The 23899-nt window shown below is 37.0% G+C and overlaps 3 protein-coding genes and 1 pseudogene across 3 annotated transcripts; all 4 read left to right on the top strand.

Moving 5' to 3' along the window:
* Window positions 1-1927: 1927 nt before the first annotated feature.
* Window positions 1928-5424, top strand: LOC145588110 (uncharacterized). Its single transcript, XM_081644757.1, has 2 exons — window positions 1928-4616; window positions 4797-5424. The coding sequence occupies exons 1-2, from the start codon at window positions 1928-1930 to the stop codon at window positions 5180-5182; spliced, it is 3075 nt and encodes a 1024-aa protein (XP_081500883.1). The 3' UTR covers window positions 5183-5424.
* A 650-nt stretch (window positions 5425-6074) lies between these two features.
* Window positions 6075-11796, top strand: LOC145588109 (uncharacterized). Its single transcript, XM_081644756.1, has 3 exons — window positions 6075-10762; window positions 10902-11282; window positions 11418-11796. Exons 1-3 carry the CDS (start codon window positions 8101-8103, stop codon window positions 11432-11434), a joined length of 3060 nt encoding a protein of 1019 aa, XP_081500882.1. The 5' UTR covers window positions 6075-8100; the 3' UTR covers window positions 11435-11796.
* Window positions 11797-13005: 1209 nt separating this feature from the next.
* On the top strand, window positions 13006-16105 carry LOC145589100 (putative LRR receptor-like serine/threonine-protein kinase At3g47570). Its single transcript, XM_081645665.1, has 4 exons — window positions 13006-13072; window positions 13391-15253; window positions 15404-15793; window positions 15885-16105. Exons 1-4 carry the CDS (start codon window positions 13006-13008, stop codon window positions 15896-15898), a joined length of 2334 nt encoding a protein of 777 aa, XP_081501791.1. The 3' UTR covers window positions 15899-16105.
* Window positions 16106-20298: 4193 nt separating this feature from the next.
* LOC145589099 (uncharacterized) lies at window positions 20299-23684 on the top strand (annotated as a pseudogene).
* The last annotated feature ends 215 nt before the right edge of the window (window positions 23685-23899 follow it).

The following is a 23899-nucleotide window of genomic DNA, read 5'->3' as shown; positions in this document are numbered from 1 at the left end:
ATGGCAAGTTGATTTTCGAATGATGAGTTGATTCGTGACAAAGCCTAAGCTATATTTGCAAATTGCATATGACTAGATGCTTCAATCGAATTCATAATCCCTGTCCAATTCAACCCAAATGAACATATTGACCAAACATCACTCAATATTTGACACATTATCACCTGTTTATTGCCAATTCAAACTCGAACCACACACTTGATTTGACAGCTCTAAACTCTTGCAAGACTCTATAGGCACCAATCGGCTAATGCGGGCAACATTAAGCTGTCCATATGGTGATATCAATCTACACTAAATGAACATATTGAACAAACATCACCTTATTTTTGACCTAACATGACCTGACCTGTTCATAGCCAATTCGAACTTGAACAACACCCTTGATTTGACAGTTATTAACTCTAGCAAGACTCTATAAGCACTAATTGGCTAATGCGGGCCACATTTAGCTACCCGTACAACATATAAATCTACACCAAATAATCATATTGACCAAACATCACATGATTTTTGACATGTTATAACCTTATAGCCAATTCAAACTCGAAGTGCACCCTTAATTTTGACATTCTAAACTTTAGTAAGACTATGTAGACACTAATCCGCTAACACGGGGCCACCTTATGCTGCCCATATGGTCATATCATTCCAAACCCAAGGGCCTAATTTACTAATTATGTTCTCTTAAGCCCCCAACGGTCCACACCACACGAACCGACATAACTTTCATCTCCCTAAGCTCACTGCGTCTGCAAATGGCTGACTTCCGCTGGCCCGACGACGGCGCGTCAGAAACGCGCCGCCATTGGAGCACCTCCGCCATCTGAATTGTAACAACAAATTTCATCCTTGGTTAGTTCTCACACCTAACTACTCTGTTTCATTACATGCATCAATCCATCTATTTTCACTAAATTGTTAAAATTTAATAATGCAATTCTTCGATTTTCGGTGATTTTTTTGATATTTAATTTTGTGGCATTATAATTTAGATTCTTTTCGATACAATTGCATTATTTAAGCATTCGTTGTTCATTAAATTAAGTATATTGACCCTGGAAATGACGAATTCATCTTTATAATCTGCAAAAATAATTGTTTCATGCAAATTATCATTTTAATTAAGATTAAGTATATTGACCCTGTTGTTTAGCGCTAGCTAATTAGCTAAGGAATTGATAGGTCTCAAATGTGCAAATTGTGTATAACATTATTTTATCAATCCCTAAATTAGTCAAGGATTAAAAAAAATAATAATAAAAAAAATCGAAGATTTGATTATTTCGGTAACAGACAAAATTTTGTATAAAGTAATTTTTTATTTTCGCAATAAGTCTGATAACTATAAGTCTATTATGGAGTAATAAGTTATTGTAAGTCCGTCTCACGCCCTCACCTAACAGGCGAAAAAGTTGGTGTTATTAATGAGTAGAGGACAAGTAAATGATTGTTATGTTTCTTAGTAGTGATTCAAGAAATTTTGGCATCAATTGTTTTCTATTGGTTTTCAGTCAAATGTGATTTTGTTAGCTGGAAAGGATCAATTCTAGGGGTGAGTGTATATCGTGAAAAACTATATATTATTCGGTCTATGTGCTCAAATTTCGGGTAGAGATTTAATTAGTGCTCATTTAGTCATAAGCATAAGATAAGGTGCAGCCAATTATTTAGACCAAATAATAAGATCGTCTATAAAAAATCTGGATTTCACACTAGCAACTTTGTCCTCAAAGGAAGTTAATTGCAGCAAATAATTTAGACCAAATAATAAAGATTGTATTTAAAGAGCTTGGGTTTTAAGCAATCAACTTGATTGTTACTTATAGTGGACTTTGATTTCTGATTTCGCTATTATTTGTGATTGAAAGCATTATTAGTAGCACATACATAACACTCCTTCTGTTAGAAATCTTCACTAAAATCCATGAATCCACTTGTATCACGCTTTGTGTTATGTATAGTCATGTTTGGCATTTTGTTATGCCACCTTGGTTCTGCCATTGCCGGGAACAATGAGTCAGACCGGCTGGCCTTACTTGAAATCAAAGCCGAAATCAATGACCCTGTTGGAGTTATGAGGTCGTGGAATGATACAATCCACTTTTGTAACTGGTATGGGATCAGCTGTGGTCGTAGGCACCAGAGGGTGATGGTGTTGGACCTCCAATCGTTGAAGCTCACAGGTATTCTTTCTCCTAGTATAGGAAACTTAAGCTTTCTTAGGGTGTTGAACCTCCAAAGTAATACTTTAAGTGGAACCATCCCTTCTGAAATCGGTCGTTTGCGTAGGTTGCAGTATCTTTTGCTTGGTAATAATTCCATTGCAGGGGAAATCCCATCAAATATTTCTAGCTGTTCCAGTCTTATTCAGCTGGACATTTTTAATAACAGGCTGGTTGGAAGACTTCCACCCGAGCTTGGTTTCTTGACACAGCTTCAGTATATTGACTTGTCCATGAACAATTTGACAGGAACCATCCCTTCATCTTTTGGGAACCTATCATCACTTGTTGAGCTATATGCTGCCAGAAACAACTTGGTTGGGAGGATCCCAGTTAGCCTTGGGAAACTGACCAACATATCCGTTCTTGCATTAGGCGTTAATAAGTTGTCTGAAACAGTCCCATCCTCAATCTTCAACCTCTCTTCCATGACAATTCTAGATTTAGGAGAGAATGATCTAGAAGGAATTCTCCCTTCAAATATAGGCATCACTCTTCCACAGCTCCAAGCATTATCCCTTGGAAAAAATAGATTCACCGGACCCATACCTGCATCAATATCTAATTCCACAAACCTAGAATATCTTCAATTGCCTTCAAACAATCTTCTAGGTACAGTCCCGTCTTTGCACAATTTGGGAAAGCTTACTCGTGTTAACATAGGCAATAATTTCCTTGGGTTGGGCCAAGCTGAAGATTTGAACTTTATGTCTTCTTTGATCAATGCCACCATGTTACAAGTCTTTGTCATAAGTAAAAACAATTTTGCAGGAAAATTTCCTAGAGCTATTTGCAATTTTACAAAGCTTTCATTTTTAGGATTTCAGCTAAATAACATAGCTGGACAGATTCCAAATTGCATAGAAAACCTAGCAGATTTGCAGTACATTGGTGCTTTTAGAAATCAGCTCTCTGGTGTTATTCCAAAGGAAATAGGGAAGCTCCAAAGTATAGTTGAATTAGATTTAACTGAAAACCATTTGTCAGGGTACATACCATCTGCAATTGGGAACTTAACCAAGTTGAATGTTCTTCAACTTGCTCAAAACAATCTTGAAGGTCAAATTCCCTTAGGTTTAGGAAATTGTAGGAACCTGATAGGATTGGATCTTTCTCAAAACAATCTAAATGGCAGTATACCATCACAAATTTTTAGTCTCTCCTCTTTGTCCACCGGACTCTTTCTGTCTTATAACCACTTAACTGGAGTTCTTCCGGAGGAACTTGGAAAGTTAATCAATCTGGAGAACTTTGATGTTGCTGAAAACAGGCTCGAGGGGGAACTTCCAAGCAGTTTTAGTGCTTGTATACTTTTAGATTCCTTACACTTGGAGGGGAACTTTTTCCAAGGTGCCATTCCGCAAACTTTAGAAACCTTAAAGGGTCTTCATGAGTTAGATATGTCAAGGAACAATTTGTCTGGTCAAGTTCCAGAATTTTTGGTAAGCCTTCCGTTGCAGGTACTAAATTTGTCTTTCAATAACCTTGAGGGACGAGTGCCCACTGGTGGAGTCTTCAACAATAAATCTGGTGTTTCAGTGTCTGGAAATACTGGCCTCTGTGGAGGTATACCTAAATTAAAGCTTCCTAAATGCAATTTCAAAAACATTCAGGAAGCTAGACGGAGCCACAGATTCAGATTAATAATTGCAATTGTATCAGGGATTTTTGGAATTATTTTTCTGGTGGGCTTTGTATTTGGGTTTGTTTTTTGCTACAGAAGGAAGGAACCCAAAGCTTCCCATGATTCAGAAAGTTCATTTCCTGAATTCTCTTACCAAACCCTTCTAAAAGCTACAAATGGGTTCTCTTCTGAAAACATCATTGGCAGTGGAATTTCTGGGGTTGTATACAAGGGAGTGCTAGATCATGAAGGCAGTGAAATTACTGTTGCCGTTAAGGTATTTAACCTGGTGAACCATGGTGTTTCCAAAAGTTTCATGGCTGAATGCTGTATCTTGCGGAACATCAGACATCGGAATCTTGTTAAGGTGATGACAGTATGTTCAAGTATTGATTATCAGGGAAATGATTTTAAGGCTTTAGTCTACGAGTACATGGTAAATGGGAGTTTGGATGATTGGTTGTATCCAGTAGAGGCAATTAGCAGGGCCCAGGACACAAATGTTGGGTTAAGGAAGTTAATTCTTCATCAAAGATTAGATATAGCAATTGATGTTGCTTTTGCTTTGGAGTATCTTCATCATCGTTATGGTACACCTATTGTTCATTGTGACCTCAAGCCAAGCAATGTTCTCCTTGATGAAGAAATGGTTGCACATGTTGGTGACTTTGGATTGGCCAAATTCTTATCAAAAGACATTAGTAACTCTTTTGTGAGTGAGTTCAGCTCTTTTGGAATAAGAGGAACTATTGGCTACACTCCTCCAGGTACCTAACTGGCTCCCTACCCCCTCACCCATTTGACCATCCCACTCCCTTTTTATTTGTGATTACTATTCTATGGTATATAGATGCATTACTATAAGGTTTTCCTTTTATTTTTAGAAGCATTTTAAACAATCTCTTTTCTCGTCTTATGATCAACATCTGAGGTACAAATTGATGCAGAGTACGGTATGGGAAATGAATTGTCTACATATGGCGATGTCTATAGCTTTGGGATCCTTTTATTGGAAATATTTATTGGCCGTAGGCCAACCAGTGACACGTTTAACAGAGGCCTAAGCCTACATCATTATGTGAAAGAAGCTTTGTCTGGGCGGGTGACTGATATTCTAGATCATGCTCTTCTTGTAGATATAGTAAGTGAGGAGAACACTAATACTATGACATTGGAGGCCTTGATATCCTTACTTGAAATAGCCCTTTCTTGCTCTGCTGAGCTTCCACAAGAAAGGATGAACATGAGTGATGTTGCTGGAAAGCTATCATCAATCAGGAAAAGCTTGCACGGAACTCATCTATTGGGACAAAGCAGAGACTCTAGTGGGTAACATTCTACCAACTGCATGATAATTGAAAACCTCTCTATAAGACTGATTCATGTTTACTTCTTAAGTTTCTAAAGGAATATGTTTATGTAGAAGATTTACACTTTTCTGTGTATCCAGTTCATTTTTTGAATATAATTTCTTTCAATGTCTGCAATAATTGTAAGTGTAACTTAGCTGTGATATACTTAGTACTTCTAAACTGTAAGAAAGAAGATGAATATAAAATCTCAATTTTCTTGTAATGGTGAAATGATGTTTCCATGTTGCACTTGTTTAAAAGGATTTAACTCTTAATTTATGCCATTTGCGTGCCATCATAACATCTATGCTGGGAAGTTGTTGCAGAAAGTGCCACAAGCTAGGACAACTGTTGTTGCATCTTCAGCAAAACAGTGCTTTAATTATCTACACACTTGCATTGTTTCATGGTATATATAGCATGATGTTGCTATGTGTGGCTATCTTATCTTTCTTTTTTTGTTTTTTGATGAACAATTGGATATACTATGGCTGATGGATGATGTAGCAATTGTAGAATGTTGACATTTTCCTTAAATATTATGCAGAATATGATAATTTACGAATACCTTTGTTATACCCGTGACAACCTGTCAGTGTTAATTCAGAAAGCTTTTCTGATTAGTTTATGCCAGATCAGTCTAGAACTCTAGACATTGTGTCACAGCAAAACATCTTGATCATATCTTACTTGAAAGCATAACAGGAAAGGAGAGCACTAGCAGTTTGCTTCTTGAGCCCTTGAAATTACTACTGGTAAGTACACTTTCTTGTTCTGTGGAAATCCCAAGGCTGAATTGCTTCATTTGCTTGGGACGGGGAGAAAGTTTTTTTTTGGCACAAAGCTTCTGCAGTAGAATAGTACTATAAATACTCCGTATCAAAATTCAATGGCAAGGAATATTTGTACACGATGCCAATGGAGGTAACACCAGCAGTGGTGAATTTCGTGGTAAAAAGCACGAGGGCGGCGTGTGGGGCAGAATTTAGATCAGAAGGGGCCCATATGCTCCATCAGTGGCCTAGGAAGCTATTTCGCCCCTCATAATTAGCCTTCTAACCTGAGGTTTTCTGTACAGAGAGGAATCTAGGGCTTATGTTTAATAATTTCTAAACTGTATATCTTTCTCTAAGTTGCCAATTTTACTATCCTTTGCCCTTCATTGTTTTGTAGAAAATATCATGCACCATATTTCAATGTCTCTGAGGAGTGTTGGTTGGTTATATGCTGTTCTTTGTTTTTGGATGGAAGAAAAAAAAAATCTGATGTCAATTTTATTGTACCAGTGAAACAATCTTCATGATTTTATTCTATGCCATATCTGTATTGTTGCATCTTTAAATTTTAAAGTTACCCTTTTTTTTTACTCCAGATTGCCAACGTAATACTCCGTAGTTATTTTAGAAGCTTATGTTGCAGCATGATTATTTTAAACATTATAGCTTAGAATTGTTCCATGATGTAATTATCAGTGCATGGTGCTGATATGGGCATACTCTTTCTAATGCCATAGTACAATAGCAGTTGTAGAAATTCCTGTAAGTTTTTTTTTTTATCAACTACTGTTGCATCTTCTGCAGTTAAAAATCGTGTTATATATTCTGCAACCTGTAATTTTTGTCAGAGTATTCTGTTTCATGATGATTTTTGTGGACTTTACTTTATTACTTAGTAAGTGACATATGTGAATATACTTGAGTTGATGCTGCTGCATCTATTGGATGTATTCATGTTTCATTAGAATACTATAATGATACGACTTCCATGAGAAATTCAGTGTCAAAGTTCAACAGGATACAATAATTCATGAAATTTTTTGTAAGACGTTTCAGTGTTAGTTCCAAAAGCTTTTCTGATATTGTCATTCACTAGCTAGCTGTATGTGATGCAGAGTACAGACGATTATCCACTTGCTTTGGTCATTTAATAATTAATTAGCTGAAAATATTTACTCATCCTCTGCACGTATTTTCTGTTTTCTGACTAATATTTCTCCTTGAAGCTAAAGGGCTGTATGTTTACGTTCTCAAGAACAATTGAGGCGAGTTATGCTGATAGAAAATCTGCACCGGTGTAATTATATGAGTTATCGTGCAGAGAACCAGATATAGTGATCCCAAATGGTGGAGGACCAATTATGCAGAATGAACTTGCTGTGTGAATTGACTACAAATGGTTGCAGTAAGAACCTGTTTGGTTGCTGGTATTCAAGGTTAGATTTCTTTGTCTATAATTGATGATGAATTAAGTTTTAGAGGCATGTGATTTATCTTATGAAGTGTAGTTATTTATCTCCAAGTTGTCAAAGTCACTTTGTGTGTCTTCTAGTAGATAATATACATAATTGATTATAATGTCTAGAATAATTAAGATTGTTTCTTAGTTGGTTGGTAATATATCAATTTTCTTTATTATATAGAGGATGAACATATAATGTCAATTATCTTATAGTATTAATATTATCTCACTATCTCCCATTGTCTTCCAATGAATTAATGAGGACTGGTTTCTCAACTAATTTTGAGTATTCAATGCAAAAATTGAACATATTAATTTTGTTTTATTTTTTGAAAGCAAGGCTGCATAGATTAATTGTTAATTACATAATTAGAAGTAGCTGTTGGGACATCACCAGCTCGAACATATTAATTTATTATTCTAAAATCAAAACGAAATATTTACTTAGAACTTTGGGCACTAGTTGGGCCAGTCACAACTTGCTTAGCCATCCTTTTTTTGTTTGGACTTATTAATTCATGTCCAATCACAAGACTTTCGGCCACATTATTCACTACATACTTATTTAAGCACTTCACTCTTCTTGATTTTATATTGCTATTTGACTTTGATTTCCCTTTTAAATAAGATACTAATTTTCCATTTCCCCCAAAATTTAGAGATGTTATACTCCTCATATCACTTGTTTATTTTGGTCACTACACTGTTTTACTGTTTCCAATCCTCTACTGCTGTGAATGGTGAGACGGACCGTACAGCATTGCTAAAAATCAAAGCCAAAACAACTGATGACCCTTTGGGTGTGATGAGGTCATGGAATGACACGGTCCACTTTTGTTCGTGGCATGGCGTTACTTGTGGTCGTAGGGATGAAAGAGTGATGGCATTAGACCTGCAATCCTCCAAGCTTTCAGGTACTATCTCTCCCTTTATGGGAAATTTAAGCTTTTTGAGAGTTCTGCAGCTGCAAAATAACAGTTTCGAAGGCACAATCCCGCCTGAAATTGGTCGTTTGCATAGGCTACAGACTCTCTGGCTATATAATAATTATATCGGAGGGGAAATTCCGTCGAATATATCAGGATGCTCTAGCCTTGTAAAGCTAGACTTGTTCAATAACAAGTTGGTGGGAGAAATCCCGCATGAGCTTGGATTCTTGTCACATTTGCAATTTCTTTACTTATCACAAAACCACCTAAGAGGCACTATCCCTTCATCCCTTGGGAACTTATCCTCCCTAACTGTGCTAAACTTTGCCAGAAACAACTTGCATGGAAGCATTCCTCTTAGCCTAGGCAACCTTAAAAAATTAATCAAATTGTCATTAGTCGATAATAAGTTGTCCGGAAAGGTTCCACCCTCAATTTTTAACCTCTCATTAATGGAAGTTCTAGATTTAGGAGTCAATAATTTGGAAGGGAACCTTCCTTCTGATTTAGGAAACACTCTTCCGTATCTTCAACAATTCTCAGTAGCAATGAACCAGTTTACTGGATACATCCCATCTTCGATATCCAATTCCTCTTATCTAGAATCTCTCATATTATCATCGAATAATTTTCAGGGACAAGTTCCTTCCCTTCATAAGTTAGAAAAGCTAAAAGCCCTTAACCTTAACAATAACTATCTTGGGAAGGGCCAAGCTTCTGATTTGAACTTTGTTTCTTCCTTGGCCAATGCCACCATGCTACAACGGTTTGAGATAAGTCTAAATAATTTCGGAGGAATTATCCCCAGAACTATCTGCAATTTCTCCATGCTTACAGTACTGACATTTTACTTTAATGATATAACTGGAGAGGTTCCAACATGTATAGAAAACTTGACTAAATTACAAATACTTGGAGTTCATGCCAATTTACTCTCTGGGGTTATACCCCAAGGTATAGGGAAGATTGAAGGACTCCATGAGTTACGTTTAAATGATAACCAATTCTCAGGGGTCATACCACCCTCAATTGGAAATTTAACTATGATGACTCTTTTTGACCTTCATAATAATAGTCTTGAAGGCGAAATACCCTCAGTTCTTGGAAATTGTGGATCACTGCTAGGATTAGATCTTTCCCATAATAATCTAAGTGGGAGAATTCCCTCACAACTTTTTAGTCTCTCCACCTTGTCTATGCTACTTGATCTATCTAGCAACCGCCTAGTTGGGTCTCTCCCGGAGGAAGTTGAGCAATTGAATAATCTTGAGGTGCTTAATGTTTCTAGAAACATGCTCTCAGGTGAGATACCAAGCTCCCTTAGTAGCTGCATTGCGTTAGACATGCTAGGCATGGAGGGAAACTATTTTCAAGGTGCTATCCCAAATGCATTGGTGACATTAAAGGGTCTTCGTGTTTTGGATTTGTCACGAAATAAATTATCAGGCAAAATTCCAAATTTTCTTAAAAGTTTGCAGCTGCAAGTACTTAATCTATCATACAATAACCTTGAGGGTGCAGTACCTAGTGATGGAGTCTTCAGCAATGTAACAGCCTTTTCGGTACATGGAAACAATAGGCTCTGTGGAGGTATACCTCAATTAAAGCTGCCCCACTGCAATTTCAATAATACCCAGAAAAGAAGACCGTGGAGGAAATTAACGGTGATTATTCTTTCTACAATTTCCGGAGTTACTGCACTGGTGGCATTATATGTGTTATACATCTTCCGGCACAAAAGGGGAACTAAGACGACCAAAATTTCTAGTGATTTGGAAAACCTTCCAAATTTGTCTTACCAAACCCTTCTTAAAGCCACAAATGGGTTCTCTGAGGAAAATTTGATTGGCAGTGGTACATTTGGGGTTGTGTATAACGGAAATTTCGATGAGAATATATCAACAGCTGCAATCAAGGTATTCAAACTCGAGCATCATGGTGGTTGCAAGAGTTTCATGGCAGAATGTGAAGTCCTTCGAAACATCAGACATCGGAATCTTGTGAAGGTGATATCAGCTTGTTCAAGTGTTGATTATCAAGGAAATGATTTTAAGGCTTTAGTTTACGCGTACATGGTGAATGGGAGTTTAGATGATTGGTTGCATCCATCTAGAACAATAAGTGGGCTTCAAGATGCACCGAGGACCTTAAATTTCCGCCACAGACTTGAAATTGCTGTTGATGTTGCATTTGCTTTAGAGTATCTTCATCATAGTTGTGGGGCATCTATAGTTCATTGTGACCTCAAACCAAGCAACGTTCTCCTTGATAATGAGATGGTCGCACATCTTGGTGACTTTGGTTTGGCTAAATTTCTTTCAGAAGATGTTAGTAGCTCTGCAAATCAGTCCAACTCTATTGGTTTCAGGGGAACTATTGGCTATGCTCCTCCAGGTTATGAGCTACTCACATCCCTAGCATTTTTTATACAGTTGATCTATGATCATAACTTCATTAAGCTTTAATTTTGTTATTTTCACCTTATTCAATAATATTCCTGGTTATATAACATTTGTGGTATGATTTAATGCAGAATATGGTTTGGGAAATGAGGCATCTACTTATGGCGATGTGTATAGTTTTGGGATTCTGTTACTGGAACTATTCACTGGAAAGAGGCCTACTAATGAAATGTTTAGAGGGGGTATGAACCTCCATAACTTTGTGAAAGCAGCTCTTCCTGAAGGGGTGACCGAAATTTTAGATAATCCTGTTCTTTTAGACATAGTTGGAGAAGAGACAGGTAGCAGGGCAATGTTGGAGTCTATTGTGTTAATTCTTGGCATAGCAGTTTCTTGCTCTGCGGAGCTTCCACATGATAGATTGTCCATGAGTGATGTTTCTGCTAAGCTATCATCTATTAGAAACAAGCTCGTTGGAACTCGTCGTCAACAAAGGCGAAGAATCCTTGCAGGTAAAGATTCTACACCTGCTGTATATCTCATTTTCTGATGAGTTTTTTTAAGTAAAAGCTAAGTTTGATTTTCCCTTGATTACACCGTGCTATTTAAAATCCTATCAGATGTAAATTAGTTCCTTCTGGCTGCAGGTGGACGCGGTGATTGATGTTCTGCAAAGCTGCTTAGCTCTTTTGATCAGTAAGCAGTGTTGTAGTGATCATCAAGGTTGTGAGGATCCCTTGTGCCTTTATTATATACGAAGTATCCCTTAAAAGCTTGGATTTGTTACTGCTGATTGATTTCAGAAACGTATTAATTGTATTATTATATAACTGTATGTAATTTCTTGTGTGTATGACTATTATTGGTTTTGCAAAGATTCGAGAGTCAGCAAGATCAGGTTTAATAAGGTTGCCATTTTTGTTTTTTTTTTTATTTAGCATCAAATTTACAATTATCCTAATACAGCATCTAATTGTATAAGTTGAGAATGTTTGAGTTTTGATTATCTCTTGAATTAATTGAAGCTTGCAGGTACGATTTAGCAATAACTGGTGTATAAACAAGCATGAGAAGCGATATAAACTGCTGCAAAGCTGTTCTATTATGATGGACAAATTTCTGCAGGAGAATAATAGTGTATGTTCACTTAAAGAACTAATTTAGAGAAAATGATAAGAGAATTATGAAATACAAGAAGATCAGGGGATGCACAAAAGCCACAAAGTATATGTGATGTATTCAAGATTTACTAACGAAGGTAACTAGTACCCGATATGTACATGTTGTAGTCAATTATTAGCGATTGACTATTGAGCAGAGTAAGAATCGAAGCTAGATTTCGTGGAAAAAATTTCGATGTATTTGGCTTATACACCCACATTTTCCAGGCTATTGCCCACAACCTCCTAGTGATCGTTCACAAAGTCACAAGCACTAGTAGTGGTGACTAAACTATGGTCCATAATTGATGGCACTAATTGAGGGCACCCTTCACTATCAATTATAATGGTCTCTATATTCAATTGCTATATAATGAATAACTAGTGAGTGACCCCGGGCGTTGCCCCGGGTTGCTATTGTTGTAGACGTACAATCAGTAATTTTTTAAAAAGGTTTTTTTAAAACTGCAATTGTCACCATGAAACCAAAATTGAGTTATTCTTTAAATGTAGTTTTTTTTTTAAAATTTTTTAATTAAACCTTGTGGTTTGTACTTGTATGAATTTTTGTCCATACAAATAACATAGTTGATATTGGCTTAGATGATTAATTAGTCATATGTCTTATTAGAGGTTGAGGGTTCGAGCCAAAAATTGTAAAAAATCTTTATAAAAAAAAAAAAAAAAAAAAAAAATAAGAAAAAAGAAAAAGCATGTGTCCAAAATAAAAGTCAAAAATGTACTACATAGAGGCTGTCCTAAACTCCTAAAGTCTGTTCTCCACATTTTGCACATATGCGTCCCTACAACCTGTGGTCGAAGGCACGAACGAGTCGTGAAACTTGACTTGCATTCATTACAACTCACAGGTATCCTCTCTCCTCATCTTGGTAATTTGAGCTTCTTAAGGGAGTTGTACCTTCAAAACAATACTTTTGAAGGAACAATACCGCGAGAAATTAGTCATTTGCAAAGGTTGCAATTTTTATGGCTGTATAATAATTCCATTGGAGGGGAAATTCCATCGAACATATCAAGTTGCTATCGACTTGTCGATATTAGCCTCGATACTAATATGTTGGTGGGAGAAATCCCTCCTACACTTGGTTCCCTATCACATTTGCAATATCTTTACTTGTCAAGTAACAACTTAACAGACAACATTCCTTCATCTCTCGGGAACTTATCATCCCTTTCGACACTCTCGATTGCTCAAAACAACTTGTTCGGAAGGATCCCATTTGGTCTAGGAAAACTAAAAAACCTTGCCGTTGTACAATTACAAAACAATAAGTTTTTTGGAGTTGTTCCACACTTGATCTTTAACCTTTCACTATTGACAACTTTAGATATAAGTTATAACGACTTGATAGGAAGCCTTCCTCTAGATTTTGGCAACGCGTTGCCACATCTTCAGCTGTTTTCAATATCAAATAATTGATTTGTTGGACAAATTCCAGCTTCGATATCCAATTCCTCAAATCTAGAAGTTCTCCAATTAGGTGAGAACAATCTTCGAGGCCAAGTTCCTTGTTTGCACAAGCTAGTAAAGCTTACTCGCCTCGGCCTTTATACTAACTCACTTGGGTACGGCCATGTTGATGATTTGAAATTTGTATCTTCCTTGGCCAATGCTACCAATTTACAAGCGTTAGACATAAGTCAAAATAATTTCGCGGGAGTTTTTCCTAAAATCATTTGTAATTTCTCATCACTTACCTATATAATACTAAGCCAAAACCACTTAATTGGAGAAATACCAAATTGTATTGAAAACGTAGCAAAATTGCAATATTTTGCTGCTGATCAAAATGCACTTTCGGGGGTCATTCCCCATAGCATAGGGAAGCTTCAATACCTCTACTTTTTACTTCTACGAAATAACAATTTGTCCGGAGTTATTCCACCTTCAATCGGAAACTTAACAAAATTGTCTATTTTCGGCTTTTCCGAGAATAGTCTTGTAGGAGAAATACCATCATCTCTTGGAAATTGTAGTCTGCTAACAGGATTGGATATTTCTAATAACCATCTTAGTGGCAGGATACCGTTACAACTTTTTAGTCTCCCCGCCTTGTCCTTGGTGCTCAATTTATCCGGAAACCACCTTATCGGATCCCTCCCTGAAGAAGTCGGCCAACTAAATAGTCTTGGTGCCCTTGATGTGTCGCGTAACATGTTATTAGGTCGAATACCAAGCTCTCTTGATAGTTGTGTGTCGTTAGAGTACCTCTACATGCGCGACAACAATTTCTATGGCACCATTCCTTTTACATTGGAGACGTTAAAAGGTCTCTATTGGTTAGATTTGTCACACAACAATTTATCTGGCGAAATCCCTAAGTATTTATCGAGGTTCCAATTCCTAGAGGGCCTCGATTTATCTCATAATAGTCTTCAAGGTGAAGTACCAATTGGTGGAATCTTTAGCAACGCGAGTAGTGTTGTACTAGATGGAAACAATATGCTTTGTGGAGGAATTTCTGAGTTAAAATTGCCTCATTGCAATGATTTTAGCCGCGACACTCAGAAAAGAAAGCCGAAGAAGCATAAGAAGAAATTAAAAGCAGCAATTGTTTCTGGGGTTTGTGGGGTTATTTTGTTTGTGGCTTTACTTGTATCATTATATATATTCAAGAAAAGAAAGAGTAGGAACTCTAATAAAGAAATTTTAGCTTCTGAAGTTTCCGAAAATTTTCCTAATTTGTCTTACCAAACTCTTCTAAAAGCCACAAATGAGTTCTCCTCAAACAATTTAATTGGCAGTGGTACATTTGGGGTTGTTTACAAGGGAGTTCTCGATGATAACGGACCAACTGTTGCCATCAAGGTGTTTAGTCTAGAGTATCGTGGTGCGTTGAAGAGTTTCATGGCTGAATGTGAGGCCCTCAGAAGCATTAGGCATCGAAATCTAGTTAAGGTGATAACAGCTTGTTCGAGTGTGGATTATCAAGGAAGAGATTTCAAGGCTTTGGTTTATGAGTACATGGGAAATGGGAGCTTGGATGATTGGTTGCATCCATCGGAAGCAATCATTAGTGTCGAAGGCACAAGTAATGGCTCAAGGAATATGAATTTTCGCCAAAGGCTTGACATTGTGATCGATGTTGCATTTGCTTTGGATTATCTTCACCATCATTGTGGTGCTTCCATAGTTCATTGTGACCTTAAGCCAAGCAATGTTCTCCTTGACGATGAAATGGTTGCGCGTGTTAGTGACTTTGGGCTAGCCAAGTTTCTCCTACAAGACATCATCAACTCTCATGTAAATCAGTCGTCCAGCTCTATTGGAGTAAGGGGAACTATCGGCTACACTCCTCCAGGTAACTATAATAGTCACAAAGATATCTCATGTTCGGAATATTTGTTACATTTTCTAAAATAGTATCGGTTTTTTTTTTTAATGTAGAGTACTATGTACCAAACCTTTTTTTATTCATCAAATCAATTTCGTATATTTGTAACAACTGCAGAGTATGGTTTGGGAAACGAGGTGTCTACTAGCGGGGATGTCTATAGTTTCGGGATCCTTTTACTTGAGATGTTTACAGGTAAGAGGCCTACTGATCAAATGTTCGAAGGTGGGCTGAGCCTACATCACTTTGTGAAAGAAGCTTTGCCGGAACAGATGAACTCAATTCTAGATCGCGCTCTTTTTCAAGATATAGATCAAGAGGAGACTAATGATACGAGTAGTAGAGTAATGTTGGAGGCCTTGACTTCGATATTTGGAGTAGCACTCTCTTGCTCAGCTGAAGTGCCGCGAGAAAGGTTGGAAATGAGCGATGTTGTTGCAAAGCTATCATCGATAAGGAGCAAGTTCCTTGGAACTCGTTTACGACAAAGGAGGGTCATTCTAATGGGTAATGATTCAACTTATACATATCTTTGAGATTTTCACCTGATTGATATGAAATTATATGAGTACCTTATTTGTTCATTTTCTCAATGTAGGATCAAAAGAGTGATCGATGTCGAATTGAATCAAGTTAATTACTCTGCCTATGAGGAAGTTTGTGTAGTAGTACAATTAAGAATGAGAACAACCCATGCATAGTAGGATCAAAAGAGTTATCGATGTTCTTGTGTGTATTTATGTTCTAAGCTTATAATAATGGAGAAAATTACGTCTGCTTGATATCAGATACTCCGTTATTAACATTCAATAAATATCAAAAAAGCATGTACTCTATTGATTTTCTACTATGTTATTTTAACTTTGAAAAACAGAGGAGTACGACATTTACAAAAATATTTGATCTTGTACAGTTTAACTTTATCTTTGATCATTAACTAACCTTTTGACCCGTGTAATATACAGAAATGTACTCCGTATAAAGTAAACTAAATTACAATAAATTATTTTCAATAGTAATTAGGGAAATTCTCAATGGTAATACTAAACTTTTTAATTTTCTCAGTGGTAAATTGCAAAAAATTTTATTATCCTTGGTAAACTTTAATTTATTATAATTTTCAATGGTGAACTTAATGATAAATTTTAACTTAATGTTTAACTATAGTTAGTTTTTATTTCATTTTTATTTTTTTTACATTTATTTTAGATTTTTTTTCTTTAAAAAATTACCCATCCCTAACAATCAGCCACTTCTCCCCCGCGGCCCCGCCCCACTCATGCGACGCCCAGCCTCCCCTTCACCGGCGCACCGACCTCCCCCTACCGCACCTCTCTATTCCCCCTAAATCGCCAGCCCCTCACATAACTGAGTGAAATCAACACCCTCAGCCCTAAAACCCCCTCCTTGAAATCCCAAATTCTAGATCAATCTCTCATCCTTAAATGAAATAAGATAATTAGGGCTTCGGGATGGTCGAAAATCATGGGTTTCTCCAATTCTCGAAGCTTTAGGTGCAGGAGGGGTGGGGAATCGCTACAATTGGTTGCGGAATTGCTGTTTGCGGTGGCGAATTGGTGATTGCGGGATATAGAGGTGCGATTGGTGTTGCGGGCTATTGGAGTGAGAATTGGTGGTTGTTCGAAGGTGTGGTTTGGTGGCGAATCGATGTAATTGACGGTGTTGTTGGTGGGCGAAGCAGCAATAATTGGGTGAAGGTGGTAGTTGTGGTTGGTTGTTGTGTCTTTCGATGGCTGATATTGTAGTGGCTGAATGGTGGGTGTTTTTTGTTGTTGTTATTGTGGGTTGTTGTTGGCAGGTGCGGTGGGTTGTTGTTAGCAGGTGCGGTGGTGGCAGTTCAAAGGTTGTTTGGTGGTGTACCGTGAATGTGCAACAAGGTGTGGCAGGTGGTTAATTGTGGTGGTTGAAATGGTGGTTGTTCGGTGTTTGTGTTCTTGTTGGAAAGGTGAAGAGGAAGAAAGAGATGATGAAGATGATGATCTTGATGACGATATGTTGAGTTTGAGTGAGGTGATGACATTTTAGGGATTTAAGTATATTAAGTGAGGATATTTTAGGAATTTTTATTTTTTTATTATAAAAAGATGTTAACCATGGTTTTATATTAACTAAATTGCTTCATTAAGTTCACCATTGAAAATTATAATAAGGAAATTTTAGATTTTAACACCATATAAAAACCCGAAAATGGTTTTTAACACCTCCATAAAAAAAATTGATTTTAACACCACACAAACTAACAAAAAATGGGTATTACCACCACTTTACGGATTCCTAAACGGAATCAGTTAAGTGCCACGTGTCGCTTTCTTATTGGCCAAAAAATTAAAAAAAAAATAAAAAGACCTAAAACTACCCAGCCACCCCAGCCCCGCCGCCGCGCCACCACCACCTAACCACCCACCCCTGCCCTCCCAAAAACCACCACCAGCGACGCCTTCGCTCACCCAACCTAGCTGAAACCTCCCCCTCCCTTTCCCGCAACCGCTTCGCCCCCAAAAACCACCTAACCCAAAACCCTCCTTCCCTAATACGGTCACGATTCAGGCCAAAAATGGTCAAAATCGGCCGATTAAGGCAACTCAACCCCAAAACCGGCCAATTTCGTCCAATTGTGGCCGGAATCGCGACCGTATTGGGGAAGGAGATTTTGGGTTTGGTCGTTTTTGGGAGCGAAGCCATTGCGGGAAAGGGTGGGGGAGGGTTCATCTGGGTTGGGGTGTGAAGGCGTCACGGCCGGTGGTGGTTTCGGGGAGGGAAGGGGTAGGTCTGTGGTTGGCGGTGGTGGCGCGGTGGTGGGGCTGGGGTGGCTGGGGTAGTTTTAGGGTTTTTTTATTTTTTTTAAAACAACTAAAATGGTGACACGTGTCACTGAGGCCCCACTTAACGGAATTTTTGGACGGAATCCGTTAAGTGGTGGTAATACCAAATTTTTGTTATTTTGTGTGGTGTTAAAATCAATTTTTTTTTATGGAGGTGTTAAAAACCATTTTCGGGTTTTTGTGTGGTGTTAAAATCTAAAATTTCCTTATAATAAATTAAAGTTTACCAAGGATAATAAGAATTTTTGTAATTTACCACTTAGAAAATTAAAAAGTTTAGTGTTACCATTGAGAATTTCCCAAATAATTAACATTTTTTCTTATGAAAAAAAATGTATGGCATATTCATTGAAAGTGTTAAGTATGAAGATTGGAGACAATGAAAGAAATATCATTCGATACATATACTAAATTATCAATTGAACTATTTTGAAAGGGGATGATACTTGGAGTTTGTGGTTTAATATTTATAAATTTAGGTATTGTAACTAAGGGGGCGTTTGGTATAAATTCCATAAACGGAATGGAAAGGATTTATATAAGTAAGGGAAAGGGTAATGATACACGTTACCTTTGATATATGTTTGGTATCTTTATAAAATGGAAACAAATTGAGGAGTTTATGATTGAGGAGGGAAACACATTTTGTTTCCACTAGTTGGATAAGGGTAACAATGTGGGGGATTTTGTTACCCTTTGGAAATGGTATTTGTTACTTATAGCTCATACCAAACTAATAGAAACGAAAACACTTATTTGTTTACGTTTCCTATGATACAAATTTTCATACCAAACACCCCCTAAGTGTACAAATTATACACTTCTAGACTTCTACTATATTAAAATCTACATACCATGTACTCGTATAAAATTTTATTTTATTATTAATCAAAATATTATACTTCCTTTGTTTCTTTTAGTGGACTGTATGTATCATAATATTTTAATCATCCACATTCTAGCTCGTGTCAAAAATTTAAGCATGACTTTTGACCAAGTGTGAAAAGATCCCATAGCTTTTATGATTTTTTTTTTGGTAAAGTATAGGTTTCAACTTTCCAAGTCGTCGCTGATCATCTAGGAGTCGTCTCTCGCATCGAGTCAGCAAGTCAATAAGCATCTGCTTATTGTGAAGCTATCACGTAGAAATTTTAATTTGTAATGATTGCGTGTTTGCTTGTTGCACAAATTTTATGCACATGTATAATATAAACATTTATACCATCCACAACTGATCTCGAATTCGGATTAGCCCAAAAAGGATGAACCGAGTGAAACACTATATATATATATATATATATATATATATATATATATATATATATATATATATATATATATATACTAGGTATATCTTTAAATACTTTCCTTAAATACCAGTTATACAAATATTAAAAAATACGGAGTACAATACATGATACAATACTCCTATTTTAAAATTACTCATTAATATGAATCAAATAAGATTACATTTATCGAACTCATGCACCATAATTTTTAAAATTACACATTAATCTGAATCAAATAAAATTATATTTTCCCTCAAAAAAAAAAAAAAAAGATTATATTTATCAAACTCATGCACCATAATTTTTACTACTACCTCCGTTACAAGTTATGTGCAACGATTAGACATTTTCCCTCTCTGCTTTTTGTCAAATCGTTGCACATCGTTGCACATAACCTGTAACGGAGGTAGAAGAAACATTACAGATTTAATATTATCCTTAAAATTTAATCCCAATAGTTTTCTTCCTCCATCAAACTCCTTAGCTTTTGCAAGTCCAAATTGGTGGTCACTAATGAAGAGCATAAATATGCTAGTTGTTGGAAAAAATATAGTATAATAATTCAAGTGTTAAATTTAATATACCAAAATTGGATAGATTTTCGTTTAAAGTAGTTTATGATCCAAGACTAGTAAACGGTCCTCCACAACTTACACATACCTACTACACTCGTATTCTTTTACCAATGTTCACACTGATTTTATGTTTTTTTTTTTTTGAAAGATGATTTTATGTTATTTAGTGATGAATCATTTATATAAATTCTTACGATATTGTAGTAGCATAAAATCTGCTTACAATAAGTCTGTTGATGAATATACATACATAATTGGCCTTGATTAATTTTTCTTTTGATCACAAGAGTTATACATAGCTAGCTATGTCTCATGTATACGAGCTCATATGTGCTACTACTTCATTGTTATTGATGTGTTGTCTCTCATTCGCGATAGCTGGGAACAACGAAACAGACAAGCTAGCATTGATCGAATTCAAGGCAGGAATAACTGATGATCCTTTTGGTGTCATGAGCTCATGGAATGACACCATCCATTTTTGTGAGTGGTACGGCGTTACTTGTGGTCATCGACACCAAAGAGTGACAACACTAGACTTGAACTCCTCCAAGCTCACAGGTACTATTTCGCCTCATCTTGGAAATTTAAGCTTCTTAAATAAGTTGATCCTTTATGATAACAGTTTTTCTGGCATAATCCCATCCGAAATTGGTCGTTTGCATAGGCTGCAACGTCTTGGGTTGAATAATAATTCCATCGGAGGGGAAATTCCGTCGAGTATAGAAGGTTGCTATAGCCTCATTGGTGTAAGCTTCGAGGGTAACAATTTAGTGGGAGAAATCCCGTCTACACTTGGTTCGATGTCACATTTGAAGTTTCTTCTTTTGGGAGAGAACAACTTGACCGGTAACATTCCTTCATCTATAGGAAACTTATCATCGCTTTCAATGCTATCTCTAATCGGAAACAATTTAGTAGGAAGGATCCCAGATAGTATAGGCAATTTAAAGAACCTAACCAGTTTGTATCTATCCAATAATAAGCTTTCGGGAGTAGTACCACCCTCGATCTTTAACCTGTCTTTATTGAAAGAATTAGGACTATCCCAAAATGACTTGGAAGGAAACCTTCCTTCGGGTTTAGGTAACACTCTTCCATTTCTTGAATGGTTTTCTATAGCTGGAAATCGATTTAGTGGAGAAATTCCAACTTCGATATCCAATCTCACAAATCTAGAAACGCTTGTTTTTTTCAAGTAACAATCTTCAAGGACAAGTTCCTTCTTTGCATAAGTTAACAAATCTTACTAGACTTAGCCTCGACGAGAACTCCTTAGGGAATGGCCAAGCTGGAGATCTGGATTTCATTTCTTCTTTGGCCAATGCAACCAATTTGCAATGGTTAGAGTTGAGCAAAAACAACTTTAAAGGAATTTTTCCTAAAACCATATGTAAATTTTCATCTCTTACTATGTTGGTAATAAATGATAACAACATAGCCGGAGAAATTCCAAGCTGCATTGAAAACTTAGCCGAACTACAATACTTCGCGGCCAATGACAACGCAATTGTTGGGACCATTCCGCAAGGGATTGGAAAATTCAAAGCCCTCCGAGGTCTTTATTTAAACAATAATCATTTATCAGGAGTCATTCCACCCTCAATCGGAAACTTAACCATGTTATCTATTTTTAACTTGTGTAACAATGATCTCGATGGCCAAATACCTTCGAGTTTAGGAAATTGTGGATCCCTCATATTTTTATCTCTTTGTAATAACAGTCTTAGCGGCAAGATACCCTCCATAATTTTCAGTCTTACCTCCTTGTCTATTGGACTCGATCTATCTGGAAACCAGCTAACCGGCCCTCTTCCCGACGAAGTTAGGCATCTGAGTAATCTTAACGCCCTTGATGTTTCTCAAAACAAGTTATCAGGTCACATACCAAGCTCTCTTGGTAGTTGTACGTCGTTAGAGTTATTAAACTTATGGCAAAACAATTTTTATGGCACTATCCCTGAATCATTGCAAACATTAAAGGGTCTTCTTGGGTTGGATTTGTCATACAACAACTTATCCGGTGAAATCCCGAAATTTATAAGCAGCCTACAGTTGCAAAACCTAGATATATCATACAATAACCTTGAAGGTGAAGTACCCACAAATGGAATCTTTAGTAATACAAGCGGTCTTTTGATTGGTGGGAATAGTCATCTATGCGGAGGCATACCCGAGTTAAAGTTGCCCAAGTGTAGGTTCACCCGCGACACCCATAAAAGAAGAGTGGAGCATAGGAAAAAATTGATAATCGCGGTTCTTTTTGGGATTGCTGGAGTTTGTTTGTTCGTGTCTATACTTGTGTTGTTATTATGCAATTTCTGGAAGAGTAAAAGGGCAAAGGAACATGTTGCTTCTAACAATGATATAGAAAATTTTCCGAATATTTCTTATCAAATGTTGCTTAAAGCTACAAACGGCTTTTCCTCCGAAAATGTGCTTGGTAGTGGTGTTTCTGGGGTTGTATACAAGGGAACTCTCGACGAGGAAGGATCAAGTATCGTTGCCATCAAGAAATTTAATCTAGAGTATCGCGGTGCTTTGAAGAGTTTTTTGGCTGAATGTGGAGTACTTCAAAGCATTCGACATCGTAATCTTGTTAAGGTGATAACAGCTTGTTCAAGCATTGATCATCAAGGTAGAGATTTCAAGGCTTTGGTTTATGAGTACATGTCGAATGGCAGCTTGGAAGATTGGTTGCATCCACCTGAGACAACTAGTGTCGTCGAAGGCACAAATGATACCTCGAAGTACTTGAATCTTTATCAAAGACTCGATATTGCAATTGATGTCGCATTTGCTTTGGATTATCTTCACCATCACCATGGGGATTCCATAGCTCACTGCGACCTCAAGGCGAGTAATGTCCTCCTCGATGATGATATGGTTGCACATGTCGGCGACTTTGGACTAGCCAAGTTCTTCTCAGAAGCCAACAACGCCATTCATACTAGTCAATCTAGCTCTATTGGTGTTAGAGGAACAATTGGTTATGCTCCTCCAGGTAATAATGGTGTGAATTTTATTTTATGTGCCAATTTTTTTTAAAAATTCCAAATTTTTTTCCATAATAACACTTGCAAAACGTATGGTGTGGTGCAGAATATGGACTGGGAAATGAAGTGTCTACTAGTGGCGACGTCTATAGTTTCGGGATTCTTGTACTAGAATTGTTTACAGGAAGAAGGCCTACAAATGATATGTTTAAAGAGGGTCTAAGTCTACATAGCTTTGTGAAAGGCGCTCTGCCTTAACGCGTAACTGAGATTCTAGATCATATTCTTCTAGCAGACATAAGCGGAGTGGAGACTAATAACATCATGATATTGGAGGCATTAATTTCGGTACTTGAAATCGCTCTTTCTTGCTCAATCGAGACACCGCGAGAGAGGTTGGACATGAGTGATGTTGTTGGAAAGCTAACAACAGTAAGAACAACACTTCTTGGAACTCGTTTACAGCAGCGTAGAAGAATTCATCAAGCTGGTGCCTGGTGGTAATGGTTAATGAGCGAATTACTGGTTCACCCAAGCAGAAGATTGATATTGTTAAAAATGCATGATTTATGGAATTTTATACAGCTCCATATTGTGAAATGCAGTTTTCAATTCTTTTAAAAGTCATTTAAGTATACACGTACTTGTGTTTACTTTGTAAGTACTCTGAAATGGCAAAAGCCATGCATGCAAGTGTCTGCCATCAATTTTGAACAACTATAAAAATCATAACTAGCATGTTCATTTCTCAATGCTTACAATACTACGTCGTAATAAATAAAAAGGACTCATTGGATTTGATAAACTGTAATTCACCAAGCAATCTCCAAGATAGATTGACAAAATTCGTCAATCAAATAGCATTTTCATATACATGATGACTTACAGGGACCTTTTAGTCAGTGGCGGA

This window comes from Chenopodium album, chromosome 17 (genome assembly GCF_948465745.1).
Source record: "Chenopodium album chromosome 17, dcCheAlbu1.1, whole genome shotgun sequence".
NCBI classification, from domain to species: domain Eukaryota; kingdom Viridiplantae; phylum Streptophyta; class Magnoliopsida; order Caryophyllales; family Amaranthaceae; genus Chenopodium; species Chenopodium album.
Note: the sequence above shows the minus strand (reverse complement) of the source record. Positions and strands in the feature narration are given on the sequence as shown.

Coding starts and splice junctions, on each gene's coding strand:
- LOC145589100 (XM_081645665.1), top strand. CDS start 13,006: ATGTTGGTGGGAGAAATCCCTCCTACACTTGGTTCCCTATCACATTTG. Junction 13,073..13,390: donor GCAATATCTTTACTTGTCAA/GTAACAACTTAA, acceptor GACAAATTCCAG/CTTCGATATCCAATTCCTCA. Junction 15,254..15,403: donor TATCGGCTACACTCCTCCAG/GTAACTATAATA, acceptor TAACAACTGCAG/AGTATGGTTTGGGAAACGAG.
- LOC145588109 (XM_081644756.1), top strand. CDS start 8,101: ATGTTATACTCCTCATATCACTTGTTTATTTTGGTCACTACACTGTTT. Junction 10,763..10,901: donor TATTGGCTATGCTCCTCCAG/GTTATGAGCTAC, acceptor GATTTAATGCAG/AATATGGTTTGGGAAATGAG.
- LOC145588110 (XM_081644757.1), top strand. CDS start 1,928: ATGAATCCACTTGTATCACGCTTTGTGTTATGTATAGTCATGTTTGGC. Junction 4,617..4,796: donor TATTGGCTACACTCCTCCAG/GTACCTAACTGG, acceptor AAATTGATGCAG/AGTACGGTATGGGAAATGAA.